This window comes from Lissotriton helveticus, chromosome 6 (assembly GCF_964261635.1).
Source record: "Lissotriton helveticus chromosome 6, aLisHel1.1, whole genome shotgun sequence".
In the NCBI taxonomy this organism is placed as follows: Eukaryota; Metazoa; Chordata; class Amphibia; order Caudata; family Salamandridae; genus Lissotriton; species Lissotriton helveticus.
This window is the reverse complement of record NC_136067.1, coordinates 2,053,365,585-2,053,387,571: the sequence shown is the minus strand read 5'-3', so window position 1 is coordinate 2,053,387,571 and position 21,987 is coordinate 2,053,365,585. Positions and strand designations below refer to the sequence as shown.

The following is a 21,987-nucleotide window of genomic DNA, read 5'->3' as shown; positions in this document are numbered from 1 at the left end:
TGCAGTCTCCAGCGTCCGATGCAGGGAGCGTTGGGGGGCGCGTTTCAGGTAGATTGGAGTTCTCAGCTCTTTTACACATTTCCTACCATACCCTTGATTCCTTGGGTTCTGAGGAAGATTCGGCAAGACCGGGCCCAAGTTATATTGATCGCCCCGGATTGGCCAAGAAGGTTGTGGTACACAGACCTACTTCACCTCTCATCGCACCCTCCGCTCTGTCTCCCTTTCAGGGGAGACCTTCTCTCGCAGTCTCAGGGGCAGGTTCTACACCCCCACCTCCAGAGTCTTCTCCTTCATGCCTGGAGATTGAACAGGGCAACCTGAGTTCCTTCTCTCTCCCGCCAAATATAGTAGACATTATTTTATCATCCAGGTGACACTCCACTAAGTCTGTTTACTCTTCCCGTTGGTCAAGATTTGTAAAGTGGTGTGGAGAGAGAAACCTCGATCCTCTTAAGGCCCGTTTGTCCAACATTTTGGAGTTCTCACTTCTTTGGCACAGCAAGGATGTAGCTACTGTCAAAGGCTATTTATCGGCTTTGTCAGCCTTTATATGTTTGCCGGATCAGCCATCTTATTTAAGTCCCCCATTGTCATGAGGTTCTTTAAGGGCCTAACAAATATGTTTCCTCCCACTCCTTTTATTATGCCACAGTGGGATTTGAATTTAGTCCTTACGTTTTTAATGGGTTTTCCATTTGAGCCTCTTCATTCTTGCCCGTTGAGGCTTCTTACTTTTATGACGGTTTTCTTAATAGCCATTACCTCGGCTAGGAAGGTAAGCGTGCTTCAGGCTCTTAGCTCCAAGCCTCTTTTCCTAACCATTCATGCGGATAGGTTGGTTTTAAGGAACAGGGCTTCCCAAGGTGGTTACCCCTTTTTATATGGAACAATCTATTACTTTGCCCATTTTCTATCCTCCCCCTCATCCTTCCAAGGAGGAAGAGAGGCTACATCGATTGGACCCTAAAAGAGCTATCAGCTTCTATTTGGATCAGACTAGTGATATGAGACTGGACGATCAGCTCTTTGTGGGCTACGTTGGGAAAATGAAAGGCAAGACAGTGCACAAGAGGACGCTTTCTAGGTGGATTATCTTGCGCATCAAGATTTGCTACGCCCTGGCCAAGAAAGATCCTCCTGAAGGCATCCGAGTTCATTTAATTAGAGCGAAGTCTACTTCTTGTGCTTTGGCTAGAGGTGTTCCTGTACTGGATATATGTAAAGCTGTAACTTGGTCCTCCCTCCACACCTTTGCAAAGCATTATTGCTTAGACTCTGAGGTTAGGAGGGATGGCAATTTTGCTCGCTCTGTTTTACAGGATTTTTTGGTTTAGTCAGGTGGACACCTTCCTCCGGGAGAGGTACGGCTTTGGGCATCTATTCAAAAAGTGAGGAATCCACAGGCAGAAGTATCCACATGACTAATTCCCTGACATGCTTTCCTTCTAATCTGAAGAGTATCACATTTTCTGCTATTTGGCAAGAATTTCCTTACCCCTGTTGTTTTTTAACACTTGCCTTCTTTTTCATTTCACTGTAAAGAACAAGTTACTTACCTTCGGTAACGCTTTTTCTGGTGGATACAATATCTGCCTGTCGATTCCTCACGATCCCACACGCCTCCCCGTTGTCCACCTGCTTCTACCAAAAACTGTTTTATTTTAATCATGTTTATATTTTAATAATGAGAAATGTTTGTTCGAGGCATGTGGGCTGCTGAATTCATATCTGTGCATAGATCGCCGCCTAGTGTTGGGTACGGATGATTGTACTTTGTTGTCTTGGAAGAGTCTTCGAAGTATCACGAGATAGGTGACTCCTCCCCTGGACTACAGTGCGCATGGGCATCTTCTCCATCCTCAGATTGTTTTTTTCCGCCATTGGGTTCGGATGCTAAATCCTATACTCCAACTTCGCAATCGAAAACAAAACTTTTCAAAAGGCCTATGACTTCGACGGTATTGTTCTCGTTCGGTACCTCTCTACTCGATCCAGCTTTCCATCTCGACTCAGTCGTCGATGTGGGCCGTTGGGCCTTTTCGACGCCACGTGAGCCTACCGCCGATGGAAAGAAGCCCATTTAAAAGGTGCCCACAATGCCACTCCAAGTTCCCACATACTGACAAACACTCAGTATGCAACAAGTGCCTTTCCCCAGACCATAGGGAAGAAACCTGCCCAGCCTGCGCCCAGTTTCGGTCGAATAAAAAATACGGATCTGACGGGCCGCTAGGCAAGAGATGCAGCGACAGGCACCGGAACTGGACAACATCTTCGATGATGACCAGGAACTACCGAAGGCTCCAGACTCGGACCTAGAGATCGTCACCGTCGAGGACTCCGATGAAGAGATCCCACCGGGGCAAATCGTGAGTACACAGCCCCCAACACCAATTAGCCCATTACCAAAGGCTCCGGTCGAGGCATCGCCAAAAGGCCTAAGCCAAGATCATAAAAAAGTTTTGCCAGCCCCGCCATCCGGCTCGGCTCCAAAATCGAAACCTTCAGAGACCCCAGGGCCCAGTACCATCGTCCCGAAGAAGGTTTCAGAGCCAAAAAAGGTCGTCGACCCAAAGGGCGTCGAACCGAAATAGGCCGTACAGCCCAAAAGCTTCAAGCCAAAGAAGACTGTCGACCACAAAAAGGCCGATCAGCCAAAAACTGTCGACCCCAAATAGGTAGTCGAATCGAACAAGGGCATGCAGCCGAAGGGCGCCGAACCAAAGAAGGTCGCCGACCCGAACAAGCCTACTGTTCCAAAATCCGTCGACCCGGCAAAGGTCGCCGACAAGAAGGGTGCCGTACCGAAGCCTGTAACACGGCCGGAAAAACCTGCCGACCCAAAGATAAGTGCTCCGAAGATACAAGTCGATCCGAAAAAGAACATCGACTCGGAAAAGGACACTCACCCCAAAAAGCCTGCAGAGCACAAAAAACGTGGCAAGCCGAAAGTTCCGGTCGACCCCAAATCACTCGTCGACCCGAAAAAAGGGCCCGAACCGAAGAAAAACAATAAAACACCAAAAGTCGTCGAAAAACAAGGTATTACCGACCCAGAAGAGTCTAACACTCAACCAAGGACTGTAGAGGAAGAACTCTTACACCCAGATCCATCAGACGACCAGGCAAAAATATACATTAATCCAGAGACTGGTAAAGTTACTATCCTGCACAGGAAGAAGAGGACATTGGAGACTGGCTCTCATTCCCCTATTCCATTAAAGAAAAAGGACTTTGGGACTTCTCCCTCTAGACCCTTCATCCCTTTTCAGCCTATCATGCCTACCACACCTTTTGCTCCTTACTCTCCTTCTCACCACGGGGACAATGAGGGTAACATGGGGGATGAGCCACAGCCTCTATATGATTTCCCACAAGACCCTCAACCACAAGAGGAACCATGGGAGGAGCCAACAGACCCTTACAACACCCATCCCATCCCTGATGTACCCTCTTATCCAACTAAGGCGTCACCTACTGATGACACCATAGTCTTCAATCAACTTATAGACAGGGCAGCACAATACCACAAGGTAGACATGCATAATGACCCTTTCGAAGAAGACTTCTTATTTGACACCTTCCCTACTTCAGAAAAAATTGTCAGAACACTTCCCATGTTAAAGGGAGTTCTGAAACATGCACCTGACATATTGAAGGACACAGCCAGGGCACGAGTAATCAACCCCAGAATAGAAAAGAAGTATAGGGCAGCTCCTACAGACCCTACTTACATCAGAGGACAGTTACCACTAGACTCATTGGTAGTGGCTAATGCACGTAAAAGGGCCAACTCCCAAACAACAGGGGAAGCACCTCCCCCTGATAAAGAATCAAAAATAGTAGAGGCATCAGGCAAAAGGGTAGCAGCACAAGCCTCCAACTCATGGAGAATTGCTAATACACAAGCCCTACTGGCTCGTTACGACAGGGCGCATTATGATCAGCTCCCAAGCCTAATGCAACACCTACCTGAGCCTTTTAAAGCACAAGCTGATGACTTCATACAAGAGGGAAAATTCATAACAAACGCCTCCATCAAATGTGCGCTTGACGCAGCAGACACCGCAGCCAGGTCAATTAACACTAGCGTCTTACTACGCAGACATGCATGGCTGCGCATTTCCTTTTTTAAGAATGAGGTGCAGTCCACCATTCTTAACCAACCAATCAATCAGGACTTTCTATTTGGGCCTGCTGTCGACACCATTTTGGATAAAATTAAAAAAGACACAGAAACCGCAAAATCAATGGGGGCATTGCAATTTCAGCAACATAGAGGCTCCTTTTGACGCTCCTCATACAGAGCAACTACACGTGGAAATACCTCGCAAACATCTGCCCCATACAAAAGTAACACACAAGGTTCCTTCAACAAGAACACAAACAGAGGAGGTTATAGAGGCAACAATAATAAGGGAAGAGGACGTAGAGGCAATAACACCAGAGCCTCCACTGCCACAAAACAGTGACTTCATCACGCTACCTCCAGACCACCCAACACCGGTCGGAGGCAGACTCCAACAGTTCCTACCTGTCTGGCACGCAATTACCACGGACAGGTGGGTGAGAGAAATTATCCAGTTTGGTTATTGCCTAGAACTGACTTCTACACCACCAAACATACCACCCAGACATCGTCCTATGTCCACGGAACACATCACCCTGTTCCAACAAGAGGTGAAATGCATGCTGGAAAAGGGGGCCATAGAGCAAGTCCCTTTCCACCAGCAAGGGACAGGAGTATACTCCCTATACTTCCTTATTCCCAAGAAGGACGGTTCCCTCAGACCAATATTGGACCTCAGACCCCTAAATCAATATATACTATCGGAGCACTTCCATATGATCACACTACAGCAAGTGCTCCCGTTGCTACAACAAGATTTCCTAGCAACACTGGACCTCAAAGATGCGTATTTTCACATACCCATCTGTAGGAGAGTAGGGTCTGCAATCCTATGATCACCCAGATTTTTGCTTTTTGCTGCACTGGTTTACGACTTTCCCTGGCTGTGGGCCTGCTAATCAGACCCACAGCCTAGCTGTTCTCTCTATCCAAATTGTACTCAGGTACTGAATTGGCACTGGGCCCTCTCTAAGTCCCTGTACCCAGGGCTGAGGTGCACCCAGAAGTCTCCCAGGGGCTGAAGCATGTATTGTGCCACCCCTGGGCTGACTAACTAAACTGACACAACTGGCTGCACGACAGCTGGGGCAAGGTGGTGTAATCACCCTTTGCTTTAGATATAGTATACCTATATCTAACCCTAAAATGGACACACAGATCTCCTATCAGCCACTCCTATGGCAGGCCTTAACAATCCTGAAGGCAGAGTGCTTGGAATCGTGTGAGATGGTGCTCTGGCATGAGCTGAGCCTGTCTGCGGCTTTCGGGATCCATCCCTTAGCCGTTTCCATGATATCGCATACCATATACTCTTAAGTGCATTATAATCCTCGCGGTTATATGCCAACTCTGGTATCGCTTTATCAAAACAAGTCGAGTAAGGTGTCATACGAATTGGAATACTAACCCCTCGCCAATTCTGGCGATGGGGTTAGCATTCCACCCTTCTAGAGGGACACGACATGTATGTAACCTGTAACCCCGGTTAAAGTCAGACAGAGCCTTAGCATCCACAAAATGGATGCTGCCACCGAGACACAAGTCTGCCCTCCTGCTGCTGGGAGTCCTCCCAGAGCAGGAGGCAAGGACAAAGGGTTTCCTGCCAGGGGCGGTGCCAGCACCGTCCCAGACAGGGTTTTGTGTATTCCAGGTAAGCAGGGCTACAGAGGAAGGTGACTGCAAGTGGCACCCCGGTGCTCACTGTGCATAGGCCGGCTGGAACCAGTTCCAGGGGCACTCCAGCCCCTGGCCTGGGGAAAGCCCGCCAAAGGAGAGGGGTGTAACCACCCCCCTCCTGGTCCCACCCATAGGGCAGGACTTAGTCGCGTGCCAGCCCCCTTTTCCCAGATAAAGGTAGGAGCAGGCCCCCTTCCAAATTAGATCATCTTTGGAATCAAGACACGACTTTCTACGAAAGGACATCAAGATTTCTTCTTCAAGATTCTCCCTTGTGACTAAGGAGTAGTCACCCTGCATCCGCAGGCACCATCTTAAGAACACTGCGGTCTGCTGCAAGTCCTTCCTCCGGAATCCGACTGCCCAGCTCGACGAGAACCGGCTTCCCTGGCACCTCTGACCTCTACCCACCTCTACAGCCAAGCTGAGAACCGTGGGTGCGACGAGACCTCGAGGGACCGGCCATCTTTAAGACTGCACAACTTCTTTCCAGCACGACCGCCGAGGGATCCCCTGGTGAGTGCTTTGGGGACCGAGAAGCCCCGACCCTGAGCAGCTCCAGCACCGAAGATCAGCCTCCCAGCATCTCCACGATCTGCGTGGGGCCCTTCTGCTCTTTGCTGCTCACCGCGTTGTTTGGCTACTAGCCCGCTGGCTTGTGGCCTTCCTGACGACGCCCGACGACATCACTGCTGCTGGTCTGGTTGCTCCAGACTGGCCCTTGCTCCCTTCCAAAAGAGGAGCACCCCGGACCCTCCTGGTCCCCTCCAGACGCCATTTTAGGTCCACCGCGTGGGCTTGAATTTGCCAAGACTTGTTGCCCCAATCCTGGGTCCAGCGACGTCGAGAGCATCATCCATCGTGGGACAGCTCGTACCTCCATCCTGGTCGCCGACAACGCCTCCTGGTCCGTGAGACTACAGAGCCCAGCAGCGCCCACTCACCTGACTGAGGTGACTTCGCCCGGTGCCATCCTGGTGCCCCCTTAATCACTGGCTAGTGATTCAAGAACTTGGTCCCCTCTGCTTTCAGGTTTTCTTCTTCCCCGATCCAGGCTTGGATCTCTTCGAACTTTTCTTCACTGGCCGCCTGCCAGCAACTTCTTCTTCAGGCTCCTGGTTCGTCAACGAGGAATCCCGACGTCTTTTCAGACCTATGCAGCCGCAGCCCCTGGGCTAGGTAACTTCGGCATTTCGGTGCCCCAGCATAGCCTCACTATCCAAGGGTCCAGATCCACTGTCGTTTTCGACCTACCTAGTCGGGTTCGCCCGAGAACAGTAACTTTGTGAGTTCTAGCTTCCATAGGCTTTTTCCCGCCTTACGCGTGAGAGTTCCCACTCTGCACGTGGTGTCCCTAGGCCTCCTGCTTCTAACCTGAGTGTTCAGTATCGTAGGCCTAGCGTTTCTAAAGCCTCTGAGAATCGTTACTTACCTGCTAGTAATTCGCATTCCACTTTTAGAGTATATGGTTTTTCGTGCCCCTCGGGCATTTGTGTAAATTGTGCGACTTAAAGTATTTTGATAAGAGTTTTGTTGTGTGCTTAGCTCCCTGACTCATAAAGAGCCAGGGTAGTCTTGTTATAAATAAATACACTGTTTATTTTCATAACAACTTGTGTGGTGTCCTTTCACTGGGTGTTCAAGGGGTAATGTGATGGTAAAACAGCTGGCTTAACACGCCCTCTAGAGTCTTAGCCTTAGACTGCTCGTATCCATGCTACTAGGATAGCTGGTCTATAAGGTTGACTTACAACCAATCATCAATAAGGGTTGTTTGGACTGATATATAGTGATCACTAGAATAGTGAACACTGCACATCAGGCCAACTTCTCACATTGGTGGCAGCGGTGGGATTTGAGCTTGCTGTTGTTTTACCACACATATCCTAAGAATATCTTGTGAAAGATCACATAAGTACTAAGGTACATATAACTTAGCTTAGAATACTCTGAGTTCTACTGAACCAGCTGTTGTAGCTCCTAGGGCCTAGCACACCCTAAACTACAACTCTAGCAAGGGATCAGTAGGCAAACATATAGTGTAGGTAGGTGCACCACTTACACCTCACTAGAAAAAGCATGTCTACCCAAGGAGAATCTACTGAGACTCCCCTTGTGGATGTTGACCCTCCACAGGTCAAATCAAGATATGCAGCTCTCAGTTTTCAGGAGATGAGACAAGTGTGTACCTCCAGGAAACTGAAACAGGGGTCTAACCCCACCATTCCCTTTTTAATAGGTCTCTTAGAGACTTATGATGCGAGGAAGCTTTCTCAGCTAGATGGGAATATGCCAGCCTTAGAGGGTACCTCTGGGGATCCAGACCTCCCCAACATTGCCAATGCAGTTGAGGAGGAGGATCAAGAGGAACTCTCTGGGGACGAGGTAGACAAAGGTCTTGAGGTAGTCAGAAGGCTAACTAGGGCCAACTTAGACTTGCTTGGGCTAGGATCTGGGGGACCCCCAGTACTGACCCTAAGTAGGCCTAACCTTGGAGTTAGGAGAGATAGATCTCTTTCTAGGGACTCCAATAGATCTCTGCACTCTAATGCCTCTTCTCAGAGGAGAAGGAACTCTCCCCAGAGGAGATTGACTTCCCCTCCGAGAATGGAGCATGAAGCTAGGATGAGACAGGGTACTCTGAGGATTGAAAGGGAAGAACTTGCCCTGGCCAAAGAGAAGCTTGCCTTTGCTAGAGAGCAGCAGATGAGTGGGTTAGCTCCCACTGGTGGCAGCAATCTCCCAAGAGATAGAGAGAAGGGTTTAGATACTAAACACCTGACTAAGATAGTGCCCCCCTTTAAACAAGGGGATGACATCCAGAAATGGATGGCTGCTTTGGAGAGGGCCTGCACTGTGCAGTGCATTCCCCAGAGTCAGTGGGCAGCTATACTGTGGCTCTCCTTTGATGGTAAAGGTAGAGATAAGCTCCTCACTACAAGAGTAGAGGATGCTAATGATTACCAGGTCCTGAAGAATACACTGGTTGATGGGTTTGGTTTAACCACTGAGCAGTACAGGTTGCTGTTCAGAAACACCCAGAAAACTCAGTCTCAGGACTGGTCTGACTTTGTGGATTGTGCCACTAAGGCTTTGGAGGGCTGGTTGCTGGGTAGCAAGGTTACTGATTACACAGGGTTGTACAATCTCATGATGAGAGAACACATTTTAAATAATTGTCAGAACCAGTTGTTGCACCAGCACCTTGTTGATTCAGATCTGACCTCTCCCCAAGAATTGGGAAAGAAGGCAGACAAATGGGTCAGAACAAGGATCAAGCAGAACCAGAACCAGAACCAGGGTGGTCAGAAGAAAGCAGACCAGAAGGGTAATACTAAGAGTGAACAAAATGACCAGAAGTCTTCACCAGGTCCCCAACAAACCAAAGAGGGTGGGGGTCAGGCTTCCCAGAAGAAGAAGACTCAAGAAGGCCAGTCAAACAGGTGGTGCCAGTACTGCAAAAGTAAGTCTCACTGGTTTAGTGAGTGCACCAAAAGAGGAGGACAAACTCCTGCCACTACAGCCCCTAAGGCAACTACACCCCCTAGTACAGTCAGTAGTGGTAGTGTACCTCCCAAGGCATTAGTTGGGTTAACCTTGGGGACTGAGGGGTCTGACAACTTAGTTGGCACACTCACTCAGGCTGTCCTTGTCTGTACAGGGGATATGGATATATCCCCTGATATAAGTCCCAATACTTTGGGCAAATACAGGCAGACACCTTTGATTAATGGCAAGATGGCTCAGGCCTATAGGGACACTTGTGCCAGTGTCACCATGGTGACACCTAACTTTGTGGACCCTGGACAGATCATGCCAGGTACAGATTTCCTGGTGACCAATGCCAGCAACGTCACTACCAGTCATAGTATGGCGATTGTGGCTTTCTCCTGGGGTGGAGTGAAGGGTCAAAAGAAAGTTGTAGTCAGTTCAGACCTCCCAGTTGATTGTTTGTTGGGCAATGATTTGGAGTCATCATTATGGTCAGAAGTGGAGCAGAGGACTCACATGGAGATGTTAGGCTTGCCAGCACATGTGCTTGCTGTGACTAGGTCACAGGCCAGAAGATGCCCCACTGAACAGGTGCTGGATCCTGAAAGTATGGACCAGACACCTTCCAAGAAGAAGAGCAGTAGGGTTAAGGCTTTGCCTTCCCCCTTGCCCCAGGTTGAGGATCAAGTCTCTGAGGAGGCTGATCTGAGAGAGCTGAGGGAAACTGAGCCTAAAGAGCTTGAACTTGATCAAGTTGAGTTTCTGGGCTCAGGGGGACCCTCCAGAGCAGACCTGGGGAAGGCACAGTTAGACTGCCCTTCCCTTGAACCCCTCAGACAGCAGGCTGCTGCTGAGGCTGCAGGGAATGCCACAGGTGCCCACAGGGTATACTGGGAAGATGGACTCCTGTACTCTGAGTCAAGAGACCCCAAGCCTGGTGCAACCAGGAGGCTGGTCATCCCCTTGTCTCTGAGAGGTTTCCTTCTCACCTTGGCCCATGAGATTCCCCTTGCAGGTCATTTAGGTCAGACAAAGACGTGGGACAGGCTTGTCTCACACTTTCACTGGCCCCACATGAATGAGAATACCAAGGAGTTTTGTCGCTCCTGTGTCACTTGCCAAGCCAGTGGTAAGTCAGGTGGCACAACAAAGGCCCCCCTCATACCACTACCTGTGGTGGGGGTCCCCTTTGAAAGAGTGGGGATTGACATTGTTGGTCCAATGGAACCCCAGACAGCATCAGGGCACAAGTTTATACTGGTGGTGGTGGATCATGCCACCAGGTATCCTGAAGCTATTCCACTTAGGACCACTACAGCACCTGTAGTGGCAAGGGCCCTAGTTGGAGTGTTCTCCAGAGTGGGCTTCCCTAAGGAGGTTGTTTCTGACAGAGGTACAAACTTCATGTCAGGATATCTGACTGCAATGTGGAAGGAGTGTGGTGTGAACTACAAGTTCACCACACCCTACCACCCACAATGCAATGGGCTTGTTGAGAGATTCAACAGGACCCTCAAAGGGATGATTCATGGGCTACCTGAAACTCTTAGGAGAAGATGGGATGTCCTGATCCCCTGCCTCTTGTTTGCTTACAGAGAGGTCCCACAGAAGGGGGTTGGCTACAGCCCTTTTGAGCTTCTGTATGGGCATCCTGTAAGAGGACCCCTGTGTTTGGTGAAGGAAGGATGGGAGAGACCTCTCAAAAAGCCTGCAACCAACATAGTGGACTATGTACTTGGTCTCCGCTCCAGGATGGCTGAGTATATGGAAAAGGCATCTAAAAACCTTGAGGCCAGCCAAGAACTCCAAAAAGCTTGGCATGACCAAAAGGCTGTTCTGACTGTGTACCAGCCAGGACAGAAGGTGTGGGTGCTGGAGCCAGTGGCCCCAGCAGCTCTGAAAGACAAATGGTCTGGGCCCCACACCATCATTGAGCAAAAGGGAGAGGTTACCTACTTGGTGGACCTTGGAACTCCCAGGAGCCCTCTCAGAGTGCTCCATGTAAACAGGCTCAAGGCATATGTTGACAGGAAGGACATGAGCTTGCTCATGGCCACAGATGAGGGACAGGAGGAAGAGAGTGACCCTCTCCCAGACCTGCTCACTCAGAATCCTGATGATGGGTCAGTAGATGGTGTTGTCTTTTGTGGCAGCCTCACTGAGCATCAGCAACAGGATTGCAGGCAAGTTCTGCAATCCTTCAGACATATGTTCTCTCTAACACCCAGCCAAACTGATTGGTGTACCCATGATGTTGACACTGGGGACAGTCTGCCTGTCAAGAGTAAAATCTACAGACAGCCTGATCATGTTAGAGACTGCATCAAAACAGAAGTGTAGAAAATATTGGAGCTGGGAGTCATTGAGCCCTCAGATAGCCCTTGGGCTAGCCCAGTAGTTCTAGTGCCAAAGCCTCACACCCAGGGTGGTAAGAAAGAGATGAGGTTTTGCGTAGACTACAGAGGCCTCAATGCAGTCACTAAGACTGATGCCCACCCAATACCAAGAGCAGATGAACTTATAGATAAATTGGCTTCTGCCAAATTCTTAAGTACATTTGATTTGACAGCTGGGTATTGGCAAATCAGGTTAGCTGAGGAGGCCAAACCCAAGACAGCATTTTCTACCCCTGGTGGGCATTATCAATTTGTGGTAATGCCCTTTGGTTTGAAAAATGCACCTGCCACCTTCCAAAGGTTGGTGAATCAAGTCCTCACTGGGCTGGATGACTTCTGTGCAGCATATCTTGACGATATTGCTGTCTTTAGCTCCACCTGGGAGGATCACCTGGTCCACCTGAGGAAAGTGTTAGAGGCCCTGCAAAAGGCAGGCCTCACTATCAAGGCCACTAAGTGCCAGATAGGGCAGACACAGGTTGTATACCTGGGCCACCTTGTAGGTGGAGGCCAGGTTCAGCCACTGGAGAGTAAGATACAGGCCATCAAGGACTGGACTCCTCCAATCACCCAGACTCAGGTTCGAGCTTTCTTGGGCCTGACTGGGTACTACATGAAGTTTGTCAGAAATTATGGGTCCATAGTGACCCCTCTTAATGACCTGACAAGCAAAAAGATGCCAAAGAAAGTTCAGTGGACAGCAAGCTGTCAGAAAGCATTCAATGACCTAAAGCAGGCCATGTGCACAGCACCTATCCTTAAGAGTCCAGATTACTCCAAGCCATTCATTGTCCAAACAGATGCTTCTGAGTTGGGTGTGGGAGCTGTTCTGTCTCAGCTGAATTTTGATGGTAATGATCAGCCTATTGCTTTCATTAGTAGGAGGCTGACCCCCAGAGAGAAAAATTGGTCAGCTATTGAGAGGGAGGCCTTTGCTGTGGTTTGGGCCCTGAAGAAGCTGAGGGCCTACTTGTTTGGCACTCACTTCACCATTCAGACCGACCATAAGCCCCTCTTGTGGCTAAATCAGATGAAGGGTGAAACCCCCAAACTACTTAGGTGGTCCATTTCCCTACAGGGGATGGATTTTACAATGGAGCATAGACCTGGTACTGATCACAGCAATGCTGATGGGCTCTCCAGGTATTTCCACTTAGAGCAAGAAGACTCACCTGGTCAAGGTTAGTTTATTGTCCCAAAGTTTGGGGGGGGGGGGTCATGTAGGAGAGTAGGGTCTGCAATCCTATGATCACCCAGATTTTTGCTTTTTGCTGCACTGGTTTACGACTTTCCCTGGCTGTGGGCCTGCTAATCAGACCCACAGCCTAGCTGTTCTCTCTATCCAAATTGTACTCAGGTACTGAATTGGCACTGGGCCCTCTCTAAGTCCCTGTACCCAGGGCTGAGGTGCACCCAGAAGTCTCCCAGGGGCTGAAGCATGTATTGTGCCACCCCTGGGCTGACTAAGTAAACTGACACAACTGGCTGCACGACAGCTGGGGCAAGGTGGTGTAATCACCTTTTGCTTTAGATATAGTATACCTATATCTAACCCTAAAATGGACACACAGATCTCCTATCAGCCACTCCTATGGCAGGCCTTAACAATCCTGAAGGCAGAGTGCTTGGAATCGTGTGAGATGGTGCTCTGGCATGAGCTGAGCCTGTCTGCGGCTTTCGGGATCCATCCCTTAGCCGTTTCCATGATATCGCATACCATATACTCTTAAGTGCATTATAATCCTCGCGGTTATATGCCAACTCTGGTATCGCTTTATCAAAACATGTCGAGTAAGGTGTCATACGAATTGGAATACTAACCCCTCGCCAATTCTGGCGACGGGGTTAGCATTCCACCCTTCTAGAGGGACACGACATGTATGTAACCTGTAACCCCGGTTAAAGTCAGACATAGCCTCAGCTCCACAAAATGGATGCTGCCACCGAGACACAAGTCTGCCCTCCTGCTGCTGGGAGTCCTCCCAGAGCAGGAGGCAAGGACAAAGGGTTTCCTGCCAGGGGCGGTGCCAGCACCGTCCCAGACAGGGTTTTGTGTATTCCAGGTAGGCAGGGCTACAGAGGAAGGTGACTGCAAGTGGCACCCCGGTGCTCACTGTGCATAGGCCGGCTGGAACCAGTTCCAGGGGCACTCCAGCCCCTGGCCTGGGGAAAGCCCGCCAAAGGAGAGGGGTGTAACCACCCCCCTCCTGGTCCCACCCATAGGGCAGGACTTAGTCGCGTGCCAGCCCCCTTTTCCCAGATAAAGGTAGGAGCAGGCCCCCTTCCAAATTAGATCATCTTTGGAATCAAGACACGACTTTCTACGAAAGGACATCAAGATTTCTTCTTCAAGATTCTCCCTTGTGACTAAGGAGTAGTTACCCTGCATCCGCAGGCACCATCTTAAGAACACTCTGCTGCACGTCCTTCCTCCGGAATCCGACTGCCCAGCTCGACGAGAACCGGCTTCCCTGGCACCTCTGACCTCTACCCACCTCTACAGCCAAGCTGAGAACCGTGGGTGCGACGAGACCTCGAGGGACCGGCCATCTTCAAGACTGCACGACTTCTTTCCAGCACGACCGCCGAGGGATCCCCTGGTGAGTGCTTTGGGGACCGAGAAGCCCCGACCCTGAGCAGCTCCAGCACCGAAGATCAGCCTCCCAGCATCTCCACGATCTGCGTGGGGCCCTTCTGCTCTTTGCTGCTCACCGCGTTGTTTGGCTACTAGCCCGCTGGCTTGTGGCCTTCCTGACGACGCCCGACGACATCACTGCTGCTGGTCTGGTTGCTCCAGACTGGCCCTTGCTCCCTTCCAAAAGAGGAGCACCCCGGACCCTCCTGGTCCCCTCCAGACGCCATTTTAGGTCCACCGCGTGGGCTTGAATTTGCCAAGACTTGTTGCCCCAATCCTGGGTCCAGCGACGTCGAGAGCATCATCCATCGTGGGACAGCTCGTACCTCCATCCTGGTCGCCGACAACGCCTCCTGGTCCGTGAGACTACAGAGCCCAGCAGCGCCCACTCACCTGACTGCGGTGACTTCGCCCGGTGCCATCCTGGTGCCCCCTTAATCACTGGCTAGTGATTCAAGAACTTGGTCCCCTCTGCTTTCAGGTTTTCTTCTTCCCCGATCCAGGCTTGGATCTCTTCGAACTTTTCTTCACTGGCCGCCTGCCAGCAACTTCTTCAGGCTCCTGGTTCGTCAACGAGGAATCCCGACGTCTTTTCAGACCTATGCAGCCGCAGCCCCTGGGCTAGGTAACTTCGGCATTTCGGTGCCCCAGCATAGCCTCACTATCCAAGGGTCCAGATCCACTGTTGTTTTCGACCTACCTAGTCGGGTTCGCCCGAGAACAGTAACTTTGTGAGTTCTAGCTTCCATAGGCTTTTTCCCGCCTTACGCGTGAGAGTTCCCACTCTGCACGTGGTGTCCCTAGGCCTCCTGCTCCTAACCTGAGTGTTCAGTATCGTAGGCCTAGCGTTTCTAAAGCCTCTGAGAATCGTTACTTACCTGCTAGTAATTCGCATTCCACTTTTAGAGTATATGGTTTTTCGTGCCCCTCGGGCATTTGTGTAAATTGTGCGACTTAAAGTATTTTGATAAGAGTTTTGTTGTGTGCTTAGCTCCCTGACTCATAAAGAGCCAGGGTAGTCTTGTTATAAATAAATACACTGTTTATTTTCATAACAACTTGTGTGGTGTCCTTTCACTGGGTGTTCAAGGGGTAATGTGATGGTAAAACAGCTGGCTTAACACGCCCTCTAGAGTCTTAGCCTTAGACTGCTCGTATCCATGCTACTAGGATAGCTGGTCTATAAGGTTGACTTACAACCAATCATCAATAAGGGTTGTTTGGACTGATATATAGTGATCACTAGAATAGTGAACACTGCACATCAGGCCAACTTCTCACACCATCCATCCAGCCCACAGAAAATATCTCAGGTTCACAATAGAAGGTCAACACTACCAATTCAAGGTTTTGACCTTCGGGGTTACCACGGCTCCAAGAGTGTTTACAAAATGCTTAGCGACAGTAGCAGCACATCTCAGAAGACAACACATCCATGTGTACCCTTATCTGGACGATTGGCTAATACAAGCAAAATCGTACCAAGATTGTGCAACACACACGTCTCAAACACTTCAGTTGCTACACAGCCTAGGGTTTTCAGTCAACTACCCAAAATCGCATCTGCAACCATCCCACACACAGCAATACCTGGGAGCCACTATAAACACCTCAGTGGCAAATGCATATCCAAACTCAGCAAGGATAGCCAGCATGCAGATACTCATTCGCAAATTCCTGCCACAACACTCTGCCAGCTCGAGTCTTTATGCAGCTCATAGGCATGATGGCCTCATGCATATTCATTGTCCCCCATGCCAGACTTCAAATGCGCCCATTACAAGAATGCCTAGCACGGCAATGGAACCAGGCTCGAGGACAACTAAAAGACCTAGTGTTGGTAGACAGTCGCGCTCACAACTCTCTGCAGTGGTGGAACCCACAAAACCTTTCTAAGGGGTAACTGTTCCAAGAGCCGGTCCCACAACTAGTACTAACAGCGGACGCATCACTGACAGGCTGGGGAGCCCATCTCCTTCAAATCACAGTACAAGGGCTCTGGACAAACAAACAGAAAAAGCTGCATATCAACCAACTAGAGTTGCTAGTGATATTCCTAGCCCTGAAAGCATTTCAGAAATACTTGTACAGCAAGACGGTGTTGACAACATGACCGCAATGTACTATATCCAGAAATAAGGAGGAACGCACTCTCCACAGCTGTCCCATCTGGCACAAAGTATATGGAAGTGGGCGATTCCAAAAAACATTTTTCTCCTAGCAGAACACCTTCCAGGGAAGGACAATCAGATTGCCGACCTGCTCAGCAGGCACAGCCAACAACTACACAAATGGGAGATTCACCCCCAAGTTCTCCAGCCATTCTTCGAACAGTGGGGTCACCCAGAGGTAGACCTGTTTGCCACAAAAGAAAACTCCAAATGCCAGTACTATGCCACCAGGTTTCCACATCCGTTGTCACAGGGCAATGCGATATGGATGAACTGGTCAGGCAGATTTGCGTACGCTTTTCCCCCAGCACCGCTGATCCCGCTGGTGGCTCGCCAACTGCGGCAACACTCACTCACGCTAATCCTATTTGCTCCCACATGGGCGAGACAACCGTGATACACAACGTTCCTAGAACTTTCAGTAGTTCCTCATCAAAGACTGTGCCTTGCACCCCATCTTCTAACTCAGAACCATGGAGAAAGCAGACACCCAGATCCCAATCAGATGAACCTAGCAATATGGCTCCTGAGGTCTTAGAGTTTGGATACCTTAACTTGCCCCCAGACCGCATGAACATTATTGGGGAGGCAAGACGACCAACCACACGAGCGTGCTATGCAGCTAAATGGAAGAGATTTGTTATTTACTGCAACAATAACCAAATCAACCCATTAGACGCTTTCCATACAAAACATTATATGTTACCTGCTGCGTCTACAAAGATGTAACTTAGCATACTCTTCAATACGACTACATCTAGCTGCTATAGTAGCATACCTTCAAATCAGGCAACACCTTTCACTGTTTAGAGTAACAGCAATCAAAGCCTTCATGGAGGGTTTAAAAAGGGTGATCCCTCCAAGACACCCCCCTTCCCCAGTCTGGAATCTAAATATAGTGCTTACCAGACTTATGGGACCTCCTTTCGAACCTCTACACTCATGTGAACTACAATTCTTAACGTGGAAGGTTGCATTCTTAGTTGCCATCACCTCACTCAGAAGAGTAAGCGAATTACAAGCACTAACAATTCAAGAACCTTTCATTCAGGTACATGCCAACCGGGTGGTTCTTAGAACCAACCCTAAGTTCATGCCTAAGGTTGTATCCAATTGCCATATCAATCAATCAATAGAACTGCCAGTATTCTTTCAAAATCCACAGTCAGTAGCTGAGAGAGCCCTACACACATTAGATGTAAAAAGAGCTCTACTTTATTATGTGGATAGAACTAAATCATTTAGAAAGACAAAACAACTATTTGTTGCTTTTGCACCACAACACAAAGGAAATCCTATTTCAATGTCAGGAATCGCCAAATGGATAGTTAAATGCATTCAAATATGTTATCAAAAGGCAAAACGCACTTTAACCGTCCCCCCAAAAGCACACTCTACAAGAAAAATGGGGGCATCCATGGCTTTCCCAGGAAATATTCCTCTTGAAGACATCTGTAAGGCAGCCACATGGACCACTATACACACTTTCACAAAACACTACTGTGTAGACGTGCAAGCAAAACATCAAGCTGCTGTAGGCCAGGCTGTCCTCACAACTCTTTTTCAAACTGCTGCAGCTGGCACAGGTAACCACCGCTAGAGGAGATACTGCTATACAGTCTATGCACAGATATGAATTCAGCAGCCCACATGCCTCGAACGGAATATGCTACTTACCAGTATGCATCTGTTCTTGGCATGTAGGGCTGCTGACATTCATATCGCCCTCCCTCCTCCCCGGTGCCTGTCTCAACTGCAGCATTATCTCTGGCATGACCATCTCTTACTTTACTATCTCCATCTCTGCCACAATGGCGAAAAACAATCTGAGGATGGAGAAGATGCCCATGCACACTGTAGTCCAGGGGAGGAGTCACCTATCTCGTGATACTTCGAAGTCTCTTCCAAGACAACAAAGTGCAATCATCCGGACCCAACACTAGGCGGCGATCTATGCACAGATATGAATGTCAGCAGCCCTACATGCCAAGAACAGATGCATACTGGTAAGTAGCATATTCCTTTCCTATGCAATTTCTCTTTGCATTTATTGATGTGTTTGTGATTGTACAAATGTGTATATACTTGATATGCTATGTATATATTTGAAAATGTGTCGGTCCGCCCGTTTCCCTCGGTGGCATGGAAAAAATGGGTGGAACTGACGTCAGCACGCCGATTAGGTCCTTTTATGGCTCCAGTGACGTCACGCGGTGTGGGGAGAGCTAGGAAAGAATTTCCTGTGGAATGCTGGAACAGGGGGTATTCAAAAGGTGAGGAATCCACAGGCAGATATTGTATCCACCAGAAAAAGCGTTACTGAAGGTAAGTTACTTGTTCTTTACAGTGAAATGAGGAAGAAGGCAAGTGTTAAAAAAATAACAGGGGTAAGGAAATTCTTGCCAAATAGCAGAAAATGTGATACTCTTCAGATTAGAAGGAAAGCATGTCAGGGAATTAGCCTTGTTGGGGCATTTGTTACTGTGTTACAACGTTTTCTCTCGTGCAGCACTGGTTATTTCCATAGTAAAGCACTAGTAAGGGTTACCTTGCTGCATTTGTATATTCTGCTGACTGACCATATTATTAGTCACACTTCTGTTTTTGGGATGTGCAGGAAGCTGGCATGTGGAGTGATGCAATCCGGATCTGCAAGGAGTACATTCCGGGGAAGTTGGAGCACTTGCAGGATGAATATGAACGAGAGGTGACGAAGAAAGGCACCAGGTAAGTCTGTGAATAGATGTAATGAGGATGGCTAATGTTCCTTTTGTGCTAACAGGGCCTTATATCTTAGCTTATTGACACATACCTGGCAAACATAGATGCCCAAAAGGCATTACCATCAAACAGATCAGCCCTGCCTATGAGATTAGCCACTAATCACCAGCTACATGTCCCACATACTTCAGTCTCCACACTCGCCGCTTAGCCGCGGATGGAATGGGCCTTCTAATATACGTGCTTACCTACAACATCATAATATCCCCCTGCAACCTCAGGTTATAGATTTCAGCAAGATAAAATATACAACACAATGCACAGGGTCTCTTGGATTACTTATGGCACTGAGACTCAAAGGGACATGAATTCTGCCACTTCAGAAGAAGGAGCTGAGAGGGTGTCTGCATTCATCAATTGTTGAACTATCAATTGGAGACAGCTTGAGATACCCTCTAATACCCTCTTAGTACCTAAAACCATAAGTGTCAAAAGAATGGGACGTCAGAGAGCGAACACGCTTCTTCGACTTCTTTTTATGGTGTCGCTTACTGGAATCTGAAGGCGAAGACTTAGAGCCCAAGGAGCGACGACTCCGGTTATGCAAGCGGTCCCGCGAACGGCCCCTAGATCCGGAGCGGCTGTGAGAGGAGTGCCGTACCTCCAGCAACGACCTAAACCTGGCCTTTTATAGCCCTAGTAATCAGGGAACCCCGTGAGCCAATGGGAACCCTAGCCCTAACACTATCCAATCACAACACTAGCCCTAAAAATCTTGAACCAATAGGAGATCAGGACCTTACAGCCAATCTTGGCCCTAGTCTAAGCACCCACTCAGTTCAAAAACCCTAATCTCTACGTACAATAGAGGCCCTAGCCCTGCCAGTTTTCCCACCACAAGTCCAACTTCCAATAGAAAGCCTAACCCTACTCTTAGTCCCACAACCAGTCCAACAACCATTCACACCAGAAGCCCTAATCGCTATTTCCAATTAAAAGTCTAGCCCTAGTCCCACCCTAGTCCCAACAACCAATAACACAGGAAACCCTAGTCCCTACTTCCAATAGAAATCCTAACCCAAGCCCTAGTCCCAACCCTACATGGATTGAATCACAGACCCAGAAACCAATCAGAACACTCAAATACCCATCTAATGAGGACACTAACCTTAATCAAATAGAAACATCAGATACAACCACCAATGAGTGTACACATGTACCAAACAATATCGTACCATATAAGGTCCCAGCATCCTCAGACAAGGTTTGCTGACCAGGGAGTTGGAAGCTGCTTTTCCTGTTCAGAATCTCCTAGGAGACTGACAGGCTCAATCCACACTTGGGACTTCTGCAGGTAAAGGCCTCACTAACTTGAAATCTAACAATACTGTTTGAATAAAACTTTACTCCCTCTACTGGCCAAAAAACGAAGTACACAGTCCCTAGTAAACACAGTTTAAACAGCTCACAGAAGCACCCTCTGATGTAGGGGGGCTGGTTTTACTGGTTTGTGAACACAAAATGGTGGCTTGGGGTGCACTGTTTTAACATACAGGTCTTAGCACAGAGCAAAGGAGAAATTGGGAGGGAAAACTGAAAGTCATCAGCAATGAGAGGGAAAAACTACAGAGTTTGGACTGCAAATCCTACAATTCAACACGTTAAAGGGAAGCAATCATGGGCAGGAAATAACACAAGTTTAAAACACAAAACAGGTGATAAAATATCCAATCACAGGCAGGTTAAAACTACAAATATTAAACTGTAACAACCACAGGCAAAGACGGAAATCACAGAAAGGGAAAATTGTTTTTTTTTTAACTTTTGTTTTGGGGAAGAGACAGCACTAGTCTGCCTCCTTACCACTTCCTGGACTCTGCTCACTGCAATCCAGTCGCTCAACGTAACTCTACACAAAACATTAAACTGAATTCCTCCTCCTCTCACCCACTAGGCAAACCCGCACTGTGGTGAACTTGCTCACAAACCTCACTGCTCTCAACTGCACACCACACATCATTGACTCCACTAAATCATTGGGTGTTGTACTAGATAAGAAGCTAAACATGCAAGACCACATTAGAGCATCGACCAAAGGAGCAAACTACCATCTGAGCATCCTAAGAAAACTCAATCCTTACCGCACAGAAGATGACTTCAAATCGGCGGTGCAAGCACTTGTCACCTCAAGACTCGAATATGGCAGTGCCACTCTATGCGGTCTCCCTAAACTCAGCCTAGCCCCACTTCGAGCTTCTCTGAATGCTACGTCTAGACTTGTCACTGGTTCCAAGAAATCCAACCACATCTCGCAGGACCTGAAATCACTCAACTGGCTCCCATTTGAGGCAAGGATCCAGTTAAACATTGCTTGCGGACCCATAGAGCACTACACTTCAATAACCCTCTGTACCTGAAAAATAAACTCGAACTATCTGGTAGTGCTCGGACCTCTAGGAGAACCAGCACCCTGCTTCTTAAGCCAAACAGATTTTAAAAACTGAAAACCCACAAACGCACTTTCTCCGGCATTGCCCCAAGAATTTAGAACTCAATACCGGTTGAAACAAGACTGATTACATCAACTTTTGCCTTCAAAAGGGAAATGAAGGCACTACTGATGAACAATGCGCTCAACTAGTAGCCTCTCTCCCTCGCCGCCCTGACCGCTTTAGCGTAATGTGTTATCAACTGGCCTCTGCTAAGGCCCTGTATCGCCCCTACTGTGTTATCGCTGTTCCTAATGTAACTTCTTGTATTTGC

At 48.6% G+C, this 21,987-nt stretch overlaps 1 protein-coding gene across 1 annotated transcript in view; it reads left to right on the top strand.

Annotated features, from left to right (window-relative positions):
• Positions 1-21,987, top strand: part of IFT172 (intraflagellar transport 172) — a 1,142,656-nt gene that overhangs the window by 683,666 nt on the left and 437,003 nt on the right. The window contains exon 34 of the mRNA XM_078650113.1: positions 19,121-19,230. Coding sequence (XP_078506239.1) covers positions 19,121-19,230 — 110 coding nt within the window. The remainder of the gene's footprint in view (positions 1-19,120; positions 19,231-21,987) is intronic.